The sequence below is a fragment of the Pteronotus mesoamericanus genome, unplaced genomic scaffold (genome assembly GCF_021234165.1).
Source record: "Pteronotus mesoamericanus isolate MK-2021 breed Mesoamerican mustached bat unplaced genomic scaffold, CSHL_Meso_final contig_68, whole genome shotgun sequence".
Taxonomy (NCBI): Eukaryota; Metazoa; Chordata; class Mammalia; order Chiroptera; family Mormoopidae; genus Pteronotus; species Pteronotus mesoamericanus.
The window spans coordinates 2822451-2835011 of record NW_026555234.1 but is presented as its reverse complement, the minus strand read 5'-3'; the positions used below and the strand labels follow the sequence as shown (position 1 = coordinate 2835011).

General features: G+C 51.4%; 1 protein-coding gene across 6 annotated transcripts in view; it reads left to right on the top strand.

The window, feature by feature from the left end:
* KIAA0232 (KIAA0232 ortholog) overlaps nucleotides 1-12561 on the top strand; it is a 72371-nt gene that overhangs the window by 32973 nt on the left and 26837 nt on the right. For all 6 annotated transcript variants that reach the window (XM_054581919.1, XM_054581920.1, XM_054581921.1 and 3 more), the window contains one exon: nucleotides 10395-10532. In XM_054581919.1, coding sequence (XP_054437894.1) covers nucleotides 10395-10532 — 138 coding nt within the window. The remainder of the gene's footprint in view (nucleotides 1-10394; nucleotides 10533-12561) is intronic.

The following is a 12561-nucleotide window of genomic DNA, read 5'->3' as shown; positions in this document are numbered from 1 at the left end:
CCCTCTCCCTCAGGCAACCCCCACATCGTTGTCCCATCCACGGGACCTGCGTGTAAGTTTTGTGGCCACTCCATTCCCTGTACTGTATGTCCCCGCGGCTGTCCTGTGACTCCCTCTCTGCACTTCTTAACCCCCTCACCTCTTCACCCTTTCCCCCCACAGCCCCTCCCCTCAGGTGACGAGAGTCGGTTGCTTTTTTAAAAGACTTGAGTTTTTAGAGCATATATCCCTGACGCCACCCATGCATAGCCTCCCTGTTACCGGTATTCCTCACCAGAGTGACGCCTGTCATGATGACTGGACCCACATTGACACGTAATCACCCGGAGGCCACAGTTTACAGTGGGAGCCTCCCTCGGTGCCGCGCGTTCCACGGGTCTGCGCAAATGCAGCCGTGACGCGCGTCGCCCTCCCAGTGCCGCGGGGAGCGGCCCGCCGGCCTGGGCTCCCTCTGCGCCCTGCCTGTTCGCGCCCCGCCCCACCCCCGACGACCGGTCTTCCCGGTGTCTCCTGGCTTTGTCTTCTCCGGAGCGTCAGGTGGTCCGCACCAGTGTGCGGCCTTCGCGGGGGGTTTCTGTCCCTCAGTGGCGCGCGTTTATGTTCTGCTGCGTCCTTTCATGGCTTCACAGCGCGCTTCGCTTCAGGCTGGACCACAGCCCACCGTGTGGATGGGCCGCAGGGCGTTCACTCCTTCCCCCGCCCGAGGGCTCTTGCCCCCAAGGCTGGCAGCTGCTGTGAACGTCTGCCTGCAGCTTCGGTGCGGGGGTGAGTGGTCGGCTCCTTTGGGCAGGTACCACGGAGCCTGGTGGCTGGGGGAGGGGTGAGGGCGTGGTTAGTTTTGTAAGCCACCGCCAGCCTGCCTGCCACAGTGGCTGCATCAACCCCCACCCCCCCTCCCCCTGCCAACAGGAGGGAGCGGCCCTGTGCCCCACATCTTCCCGGCACTAGGTGGTGTCAGCGTCCCGCATTTTGTGCAGTCGGCAGAGGATGTAGTGGCGCTGCATCGTTTCAATTTGCCTCCCCCTGATGCCATGACGTGGAACGTCTCTCTTGTGCTTGCATGTCATCACTGTCTCTGCTTTGGAGACAGGTCTGTTGAGGCTGTTGTCAGGGTGTTTGTTTCCTTTTTACTGAGTCATTAAGAGTTCTTCGTTTATTTTGGCTGGTGAATGTGTTCTCCCAGCCTGTGGCTTGTCTTCTAATCCACTTGGCATTGTTCACAGAGCGGTTTTGTATTTTAATGAAGTTAAGCTTATTCGATTTTTTTTGACGGATCATCCACCGGCTATTTTTTGGAGGAGTGTGTTCATTTGTTTACTTGTTTAGTTTGGTGTTTATTTTGCTTGTCCCCCCTTTGGTCTCTCTCTGAGCACTGGGTTTAAAATGGAAGGTGTCCACTCTCAGTTTTCGGCCCCGCGTTGGTTTGCCCGGCAGCTGCACACGGGGCCTGCCCTTGCACTGTCCCGCCTGCCTTCTTTCGTTGTGGTAGGGGACACAGGACACAGAATTGGCCGCCCTAACCGTTTTCAGGTGTACGGCTCAGTGGTATCAGACACGTTTATCAACGTTGTGTGGCCGTCACCACCGTCCGTCCCCGTGACTCTTTTCATCCTGTGAAACTGGACCTCGCCTCTTCCCTCGCCTCTTCCCCCGCCCCTGGCAATGACCACGACACTTTCTGTCTCTCTGATTTTGACTACTCTTTGGCGCCTCCTGTCTGCAGACAGACAGACAGTGTCTGTCTCTGTGTGGCTGGCTTACCTCACTGAGCATGATGTTCTCAGGGTTCATCCGTGTTGTATGTATGTCAGAATTTACTTTCTCTTTAAGGCTCAATGATATTCCATCGTATGGATACATCACATTTTGTCCGTCCGTCCGTCTGTCCATCCATCCATCCATCCATCCACCCAAGGACACTTGGGTTTCTTCGGCGTTTCAGCTCTTGTGAATAATGCTGTCCTGAACATGGCATGCACACACCGTGAGACCTGTTTTCAGCGTCGGGGGCGTGTGCCTAGGAGTAGGCTTGCCGGGTACGCGGCGATTCTGCTTGGAGCTTTTGCTGAGCCGCCGGCAGCTGCTCCGGTTTACGTTCCCGCTGGTGGTGTACGGGGCCCAGCGTCTCCTTGTGCTTGCCGACACTTGTTCCTTTCTGGTTTTGTGACAGTATCCTTTCCAATTGGTGTGACGTGGTATTTCTTTGTAGTTCTGATTTGCATTTTCCTTGATAATGAGTGATGTTGAACATCTTTTCATGTGTTTATTGGCTTTTGTATATCTTCTTTGGAAAAATGCCTGTGTAGGTCCTTTGCCCATTTTTTAATCTGGCTGTTTTTTGTTGTTGTCAAGTCTTAGGAGCTCTCTATATATTCTGGATATTAACCCCTTATCAGATAGGATATGCAAGTATTTTCTTCCATTGTGTGGTTTGCCTTTTCATTATTTATAGTGTCTTCTAATGCATAAATTTTTAAAATTTTTAGGAAGCCCAGTTTGGCTATTTTTTCTGTTGTTGCCTGTGCCTTTGGTGTCATATTAAAAACATCATTGCTGAATCCAGTGTCAAGAGGCTTTGATCTGTGTTTCTTCCAAGAGTATTATAACTCTTAGCTCCTACACATTTTGAGTTCGTTGCTGTATATGGTGTGAGTAGAGGGCCAGCTCTCCTCCGTGGCCTGTGGCGGTCCAGCTGTCCCAGCACCGTGTGTTGGAGAGGCTCTCCTTCCCTGGGGAATGGCCTTAGCGTCCTGTGGGAAGTCCCCTGACCCCATCTGCGAGGCTCTGTTTCTGGGCTCCCTGCCCCGCTCCACTGGTCCGCGTGTCTGGCTTTGTACCGTTACCACACTGTTCTGATGACTGTACTTTGTTGCACCTTTTAAATCCCCTCATTCTTTTAGCTTGAGTCCATCGTTCCGGAAATGCAGCTGGATTTCTCTAGACTCTGTATTCATCCACCGGTTAAATGAGGGGAACCCACCCCTGACCGCAGGGCGAGACAGAGTGCCTGTGTGCGTCTGTTCCTGCCTCGTTCCGCACTCGGCGGGGCGGCCCCCCACAGCGCTTTCCTTTCAGATCAGCCTCACCCGTTAGCAGGCACAGCCACCCAATCTGACCACCCCCCCGGGCGCCCCGCCGCACGTGCTGTGTTTCAGCAGTCACGCCGCGGAGGCGAATTCGCTGTGCGCGTAGGGATGGCCCTGCCTGGGTGGGGCCCGAGTAGGAGTTGGAGCTAATGGTGGGCGGCACAGATTCATGTCCACGGACTCCCCAAGGTGCTGTAACAAAATGTGGGGTTTGTAAAATCTTTCCATGAAAGAGAGAAGTGTTTTGCATGTAAGGATTATCTTTAATGTACATTTTTGCTTTTTACTTATGCCCATGACATGTGCCAGACACGGTGGCAGGCGTCACGGATACAGAGATGGCGAGGGATGGTCCCTGACAGACAGCTGCCAGTTTAGGGATTGGTGAAACCCTGTGGCTGCGCAGAGCGTGGGGCCCTGTGCGCGGCGACAGGGCATGGGAGCAGCAGGGGACTGCACTGGAACCGCCTGGAAGGAAGCAGAGGAAATGTGCGCACGGGGCACAGGGGCAGGAGGGGCCAGCCTGTGGGAGGCCAGCAGGGCCGCAGGGGGAGGGGCGACGAGGCTGGGGGCGGCCTGCCAGACACTGAGCCGAGAGACCGATGGGCTGCCCTGGGCCGTGGGTGCTTAGTCCCGTCGCTGTGTTTCGCAGGCAGCACGCAGCAGCGTGCGTGGCGGAGTCGGGGGTGGGGGGTGCGGGGTGCTGGCCGGGCAGCCAAGGGCCAGGAGGACAGAGAGGAATCTGTCACCTTTGGCTGAAGACCCAGGGGGGAAACAGTGGATGTGGTTCACCTGAAATTACGCTTGCTTAATGGGAGCCACATATTTTTTTAGAGGTAAATTGCAATTCTTTGGAGCAGTGAGACATAGATTCATTCCTGAGGCCTCCCTCTCCAAATTCTAGCGATATCTTTCATTTATAAGCAGCCCAAAACTGGCTTCAGAGGGGGTCGGGGGAAGCCTCAGATGAATGAAAGCTCTGAGGGAGGAAGGGCAGCCCCAGCCTGGTTCCATTCCAGGCTCCACAGAGACCCTTAGCGCTGCCTCCCTGCCTGGCTGCCCCCCCCCGCCCCCCCCTCGTCCGCTAGGGGCTGAAGCAGCCCCCTGGGGCTGGAGGGCAAGCGACAGCGGCCCAGTGCGCGTATTTTCCTAGCACTCTCTCTGGAGGCTGTGTTCCCTACATTCCCAGCAAAACCTCCCCCTTCCCCCTCATTTCCCTCTGAGCCAGGCCTGGGTCAGAGGGATGAAGCGCCCTGACTCTATCAAGCCGGGAGTGGCAGGCGTTCGGCGTGGATGCGCGGGCTTTGGTTCTTCAGGACGCTGCTCCCCGTGAGCATGGGCGGGGTGGGCGCTGGCGGGGGTGTGAGCCGGAACCTGCCGGCGTCGCTGACCCCAGCAGCAGTTCAGCTGGGTGTGTTGGTTCTCTTCCTCCGGTTCTCAGTTTCACTTTTGATAGGAGACAGCAAGGGAAAGTGAATCAAACGGTGGCCTTGCGTCGCTGGACCGCCGTGCCTGGGGAGGCACCTGTGAGACCCGCATGCTGAGGGGCCCCGTCGCCACATCTTCCCTCGGTGCTCGCCTGTGCTCTGTCCTTGGACTGTGGCTTTGCAGAGTCACACTTGGTTCACTGAGCTTCCTGAGGAAGCAGCTGGCACATGTCTAACGCTTTATGTTTATGTCTACATGGCTTTTAATTAGTGCAGCACAGGAGACTGAAAACAGTAAAACAGAAATACCCCGAGCCTTTTATAAATACTGTGTTCTTTTAAGAGCTGATTACTAGTTCAGTGCTGTTGGGTGATAAGTCCAATACATTCACACAGGACATGAAGCCGGAAAACACAGACTGAAGGAGCTCTCAGAAAGAGTACGTGGAAGGAGCAGAAGGCAGGAAAGTGTATCTGTTTTTTGTGTAGCTTTTGCTGCAGACTTCATGTTTCTTAATGAAGCCAATCTAAAATTATAAGGTAAAATAGCACTTATGCAGCATTTACAACGTAGTAAAATCGCTCTGCAGCTGACGTTGTCTGAATCATAGACGGTGCCAGGTGGCGTCACACACTTTCCTGTCAGAAGTTACGGCCGAAGCAGAGCCTGCGCTGCCACCCTGACCCGCAGCGGCCGTGTGGTCCCAGCTCACGCTCCGGCGCCGCGGCGCTGCCTGCCCCCTGCCCCCCGGCACGGCGCCCAGGCAGGGCTGCGTCCAGTCAGCTCCGCGGCAGGGGTGCTTCCGCCTGGCTGCCACCGGGAGGGAGGGCTCCGCGCTGCGGTGACAGGCTAGAAGGAGCTGTCAAGGGAAACCGCCAACGGAGCTTTATTAACGCTTTTTAGGAATTAGTATCTTCAGTTAAACTTGTGCCTGGGAGCTAACATCAGCATTTGGCAGTAGCTTTGTTGGAAGACATTTTCAAAGGTGAAATACTATATGTAAAATCTTATTGTGAATCAGCATTATCAGGGCAGTTAGGTAAGAAAAAAGACATTCAGATTGGGAAGGAAGAACTAAAAATAACTCTGTTGACATATGACATGGTCTTATATAAAGAAAATTGTAAGGATGAAATTAAGGAAGTTCCATTTATAATAGTGTCAAAAAGAATTAAAATGCTTGTGAATAAGTTTAACAAAAGAAGTTGAAGAGTTGCGCACTAAAAATATAAAATGTCACTGAAAGAAACGAAAGAAGACCTGACAAGTGGAGAAACATCCCATGGGCCTGACCAGAAGATTCAGCTAAGACACCAGCGCTCTCCCGACCGATATGCGGCCCGGACCGATATGCGGCCCGCGCAGTCCGCCACCGTCCCAGCCGCCTTCATTGCAGAAATCGGCAGGCTGATCCTAACAGGCGTATGGAAATGTTAGGGACCCAGAAGAGCCTAAAAAATCTTGAAGAACAAAGTTGGAGGACTCCTACTTCCCAATTTCAAAACTTATTACAAAGCCCCAGCAGTCAAGACACTCTGGCACTGAGAGTCTAGAAATAAGCCTTTATGTTGATGGCAGGTTGGTCTCCAACCTTCAGTGGGGAAAGAACAGCCTTTTGACACCAGACACTGGGACAGCAGGGTGGCCGTGTGCCGGAGTGCGAAGACGGGCCACTCCTTCCCACCGCATGCCCATATTAACGCAGATGGACTAGGGACCGAAACATAAGAGCTAAAACGGTAACACTTAGAAGAAAATGTTTTATAGGAGGAAATCCTTGTGACTGGGGTCAGGCAGTGGTTTCCTAGGCAGGACCCCAAAGCACCAGCAGCCAGGGCAGACGCATCAGTAAATTAGACTGGATCACGGTGGAAACTCCTGTGCTTCAAAGGACACCATCAGGAAGGTGAAAAGACAACCCACAGAATTGGAGAAAATATTTGTAAATCACGTAGCTGATAAGAGAGATGTGTTCAGGAGAGGCTTTTCAAAAATGGGGGGGGGCCTGGATGGACCAGTTTCCAACGGGCAGAGGAGGCCCGGAGGCCCGCCCCCGCACCCCGCGTCTTCCGGAAGTGGCAAAGGCGCTTCACACCTGCTTGGATGGTGGGACAAAAACCCAGGTGACAGCGAGTGCTGGCGAGGGTGTGGAGAACGTGGGGGCTTCACACCTCGCTGGCAGGGCTGTAACATGGTGTTGCTGCTCTGAAAAATATCCTGCAATTCCTCAGGGGTTAAACATGGAGTCACTGTGTGACCCAGCACTTCTGCTAGGGGTATACGACGGAATTGAAAACCATGTCCGTACAAACCCTTGTATAGGAATATTTATAGCAGCATTGTTCATAGTAGCTGAGAGGAGGAAGCAGCCACATGTCCATCAAGGATGGATGGATAAACAGGCTGAGGTGCACCCGTGCAGTGGAATGCTATTCCATCAGAGAAGGAAGCGAAGCGCTCGCCCCAACCACAACACGGCTGAGCTGCCAAACGTCGTGCTGAGCGGAAGCTGCCAGACCCAGCGGAGCGCACTGGGTGCGGTCCATCTCCCTGCAGCGCCTGCAGTGGGCGAGTCCCCAGAGCAGCAGGGAGTAGCTGGCGGCGACTCCCCAGGAGAGTGGGCAGTGACTGCTGGCGGCCACAGTGTTCCTTCTGGGGAGACGGAAATATGTTAAATTAGATAGTGGTGATTGTCACACAACCCTGTGAATTACTCTAAAAGCCACTGAATGGTACCCTTTAAAAGGGCAGATTTTATAGTATGTGAATTATATGTCAACAAAGCCATTATTTTGAAAAATGAGCATGAACAGATGAACATTTGTTACTGGTTTTGAGGACAGAGAGTCCTGGTTAAGCAAATGTTAGCTTGCTCACCCCAAGGAATTTCATTCTTCTCATTAGTAGACCTGTGATACCAAAAATTGTACTGAATTCTGTTTTGAATCTCATCAGTAAATTGTTGTGAACATTTATTTATTTGGTAAAAGTGCCTACATTATACCCTTGATATCCTCTTGATCTATGAAGTTTAAAATATTTTCTATTTTGTCCTTATGGAAGAGGTTCACTACCGAGGGCTTCAGCTCATTGTTTCCGCCGGTACCTCTCACTCCCCCTGGACTTGGATGCTCTCTGTGAGGCTCCGCTCGGTGACCCTTCCTTCTGAAGGATGCCTTTACTTTCCAACCCGGCCAAGAAAAAAACATGCCCCCTTGTGCTCCCGAAGGGCTTCCCACAAACCTTTATAAGAGCAACAACCATGCCGCAGTCGTTGACCTCCAGATCTTTATTCCACACTGGATTGTGGACCTCTGGTGGGCAGGGACAGCCTTGTAGTCATTCTCACAGCCCCGGGTGCCACAGAAGAGTTGCCGAAACAGACGCTGGGTGAGCAGATACACCCATTACAGGCGAAGGCTTGCCAGACAGGAAGCACGAGGCTAGTGCCAGGCACCTGCACTTGGTGGCGACCTCCAGGAGCTCTTCTCATTTCTCTCTTCTTGACTTCAAAGTTGTCCATGAAGAAACAAAGAAGACCTGACTGGGTGGCTCAGTCAGCTGGAGCACTCTCCTGTACGCCAGAAGGTCGTGGGTTCAATCCCCAGTCATGGCGTGTGTGGGAGGCAACCGATCGAGCTTTCTCATTCACATCAATTGTCTGTCTGTCTGTCTCTCCCTCCCTCTCTCTACCCCTCTTCCTCTCTCTTTAAAATCAGTAAACATCCTCAGGTGAGGATTACAAAACACACACACACACACACAAATCATTTGACTGTTAAAGGAGTATGACTTAATTACAAGAAAAACCATAGTACCCTACACCTACCATGAAAGCTTCCAGCAACCTTTTTGTACAGTTTTCTCAGACCTTTAAGTGCCTAGTAGGGGTGTGTGTGTGTGTGTGTGTGTGTGTGTGTGTGTGTGTGTATTTTAACCAAACATGAGATTATATTGTTGTGTGATCTATTTTGCTTATACATATTGTGGATAGCTTTCCATGCCAATAAATATGTTTCTAATCTCTTTAATGGTTATAGTGTCTCATCAGCTGGATGAACGAAACTTACCTAACCAAGTCCTCCTCCTTTGACACGTAGTTGCTTCCACAGGGCTGCCATCGCTGTAGCGGAAGCTGCACGCGCCTCAGGGACTGTTTCCCTTAGGGTGCGTTCCCAGAAGTGGAATCATTGGCTTGCGAGTCCATGGACATGTGTCAGATGTTTGGGATGCATCGTCACACTGCCCTCCAGAGGGACTGACCGTGTCCCCTGAATTTTGAAAGTCCTGTGTACGTGATAAAGCTGTGTTAGGGCCTTTGAATGTGCGCTGCCTCTGCCAAGCTGGAGCGTAGTTTCGGTGGAGAAACGTGCGTGTGATGCTCGGGACAGAGAAAGAGCAGCTCAGCAGCTCACACAGAGCAGAGGCTTGTTTTCAATAATTAGATACCTTTTCTCCCTTGTTTTATACACGATGAACAGTAGAGAGGGTTATGTTCCTGTCTTCAGAAGCTTTGAATCTACACTGTTCTGGTTCTGTCCTCTCTTCCTGTGGAAGGACGAGCCCTGTCTCCAGGCGATGTCACCGATAAGCAGCGTCAAGTTTCAGGGGCCAGCCCCTGACACGCGTTCAAGAAGGGGGAACACACTGTAGCCCTCCCTTGGCTACCAGGCACACTGTCCCTTGGACAGTGGCCTTGACACTGCTCGGCCAGGAAACACACGTCCACGTTCCTTAGATCTGCAAACGCACCTACGAAATGAAGCCACAGGCGTGCTAGTGATGGCGCGTAGGGGGAGGAAGGACCCTTCTTGCGCTCTTTTCTGGTCGCTTAAAAGCAGCTTTATGGACTGGATTAAAGTAAAAGTGGGGTAAGTGGGTATGATCTGGTCTTAAAAATCTTTTGAACAAGTCGTTTTGTTGTTTTCTCTCCCCTCTCTCGTTCATCTGAATCCCCTCCCTGAGGGCCGGCCAGCGGCCGAGCGCCCGTCACGGGGCTTCTTAATTTCACCGCTGTCTGTCTCTTTCTTCTTTTTTTCCTTGTTGTCTGTCCACTGGTTTTAATCATAATTTATCAAATAAAGGGTTTTTAAACGATAAAACAAAGTAGCAACACGATTAAAAATACTGAATTGAAAACGTCCCAGTCTAGGGAAATAATTAAGTAAACCTAACATCTTGAAATATTATGCACTCAAAGAATTTGTAGTAACACAGGGCTAATGTCCACAATATGTAAGTTAAATCAAGTACAAAATGTGTACAAAGACTGTGAATCCAATTGTGTGTTTTAAAGCAGAAGAAAAAGACCAGGACCAAGCCATTCTGGCAGCCACGGGGGGTCATTGAGGGCAGTGTGCTTGCTTTCTTCCCACCTTTCAAATGCGCCTCAGATTTTTATCATGGGCCTATAAAATCAAGGGGGAAATAAACTTTAAATACTAACATAAAATATTTTATATTTTTTTTAGACTACAACATATAGAGATTTAATCATTTAATTGTTAAATCCTGGAAAGTATAGAAGAGAAGACATTTAATTGCGTATATAGTTTTGGACTCATACTGAAATTTAAATAATACTTAAGTTTACATACAAATGTCTGAGTTGTTTATTAGCATTCACTATGAATATAGGTGGGCCAGATTTATTAAGATCATAAATAATCAGCAATCTCAGTAACAGGGTCCAGGCGTGCGGGTGGCCCCGAGGGGCTCCGACTGGCAGGTCTGTGCCCGGCAGTCCCTCGGTGCGCTTGTCGCGCGAGCTGGCGTGCTGGGGGGCGTGGCTGGGGGCGTGGCTGGAAGCGCGTGGGAAAGAGCGGTGTCTGAAACTTGCTCCTGTTGCTTGCTCACGGCAATGTCTCCATCTCGCTGCAGGAGAATGACATCTTCCTGGGCTGGGAGAAGGGAGCTTACAAGAAATGGGGGAAGAGCAAGAAAAAGGGCTCAGATCTCACTCTGGAAGAAATGAAAAAACAGGCTGCTGTCCAGTGTCTTCGGTCTGCTTCTGACGAAGTAAGTTGTCATTTTATTTCTAATACTTAAGAGGAGAAAAAGCAGGGGAGGGCGTTTTTAAAAAGTTTACAAATATATGCCCTGGCTGTGGCTCAGTGGATTGAGCACTGACCTGTGAACCAAAGGGTCTCTGGTTCAAAATCCCAGTCAGGGCACATGCCTGGGTTGCTGGTCAGTTCCTCAGTAGGGGGTGTGCAAGAGGCAGCCACACATTGATGTTTCTCTCCCTCTTTCTTCCTCCCTTCCCCCCTCTCTCAAATAAATAAAATCTGCAAAAAAAAGTTTACAAATACAACATTTTGACCAAAAAAACGTAGAAAAACTAACTACTCATTATCTTACCACTTTAACATAAACATCATCTCTTTTTCCTTTAAGGTATTTTTATATATATGTGTGTGTGTGTGCGTGTGCATGTATATATATAAAATCAACAGAAAATAAAATGTATGTATGCACATATATATAGTTTTATGCAATATTTTATATGTATCATTATAAGTAGAGTATATGTAAAACTTTATGTCCTTTTTTCCTATTTAATATATATTTCATCTTGTTAATATATCATCCTTATTCTTTTTAGATACTAAGTTATTTTTCATCAAATAACATTCTAACAGCAATATACTGTAGTCCTTATTGCTGGATACTTAGCTTGCTGTTGACTTTCTGTTATACTGTTGGGGATATTTTCACACTTTGCTTTTTCCATAGCCCATATTATTTCTTTTGGAGACATTCCTAGAAGTGGGGCAGCCATCCTAACATTTTAACATTTCATATAAAATATTTCTCATGTTTCTCAGCATCCTGAAATAGCAGAATAGTTTCAGAATATAATCTTTTATCTAAGCACTATGAATTATTTTATTACTCACTATGAAGTGTAATCTCTGAGATCAGTACTAATACTTAGAAAATTGTTTTTGTTTTGCTTTTACCCTTCTACTCGTGCTAGAGTCGTTTTCAGTGCCTTTGTAACGCCAAGGTAAACGGAGAGGGGTCACACCGGGCATCTGGAGAGTCCCCGCCTCCGGAAGCTTCGTCCGGAGCGCGGCGAGCTAACGGGCTGCCCTCGGGTCGCTGGCACCCTCGGTAACCCAGAGGTCGACCTGCGGGCCGCCGCCCGGCCCCCGAGCCTGTCACAGTCTGCCCAGCACTGCCTGGCTGCGCTCTCATCCTGCCCAGAACTGGGGGGTTGCGGGGGGCGCCCTGGGGCCTGTGTGGTGCCTCCAGCGGGGGAGCCCTCCCAGCCGGGACTGCAGCTGCTCGCTCCTGCCCCCCCACCCCATGGGACGGCTCCTGGGGCCAGGACGCGAGTTGCCCATCTTTTCACCTCCTAGTACCCAGCAGAGCGGGCGCCCATCACACAGAGGGTGCAAGTTTCTCTTCCATGGGATCGAGCGCTTGCTGGTTAAGGGGCTGTCCCTTCCCTTCCCCACTGTCCTCCTCCCTCTGCCCCCAGTTTATAGCCTCCGACCCCGCGAAGCTGCTGCCTCGCAGACTCTGGGGCAGGGGTTGGAAGTCACCACTCGTAGGGCTCCTTAGTCGGGCACCACTTTGTTACGGAGAGCGGCAGCGTACCTCACGCCACTTAAGAAAAGATGGGGCTGTACCCAGAGGTGTGGGGCGTCTCCCTGAAGCCAAGCGCGGGAACGGTGGCGGCCTCCGAGCGGCCTGCACTGGACGGGGGCACCACGGCTGTCCCCCCGATGGCCTGCAGCCCCTCGTCTGCACCTCTCTCTGCCTCCGGGTCGCCCCCCCGCACCCCGGCCCTGGCTCCCTCAGCCTCGGCACTTGGGTGGCGGAGAAGGGCCCTGCCGGTCGTGGCCCCACAGGGCCACTCCGTGCAGGAAGAAGAGCTGGCGGCCAGGCCCCCCCAGGTTTGAGAAGCCGCGAGGAGGGGGCCCGTGGCCTGAGGGTCCCGTCGCACAGCAGGAGCAGCGAGTAGTGAGCCATCCTCAGAGAGAAGGGGGCGGTCGGACAGTCACCCGAAGACGTTTTCTACGGGGACTGAGTCAGCCGG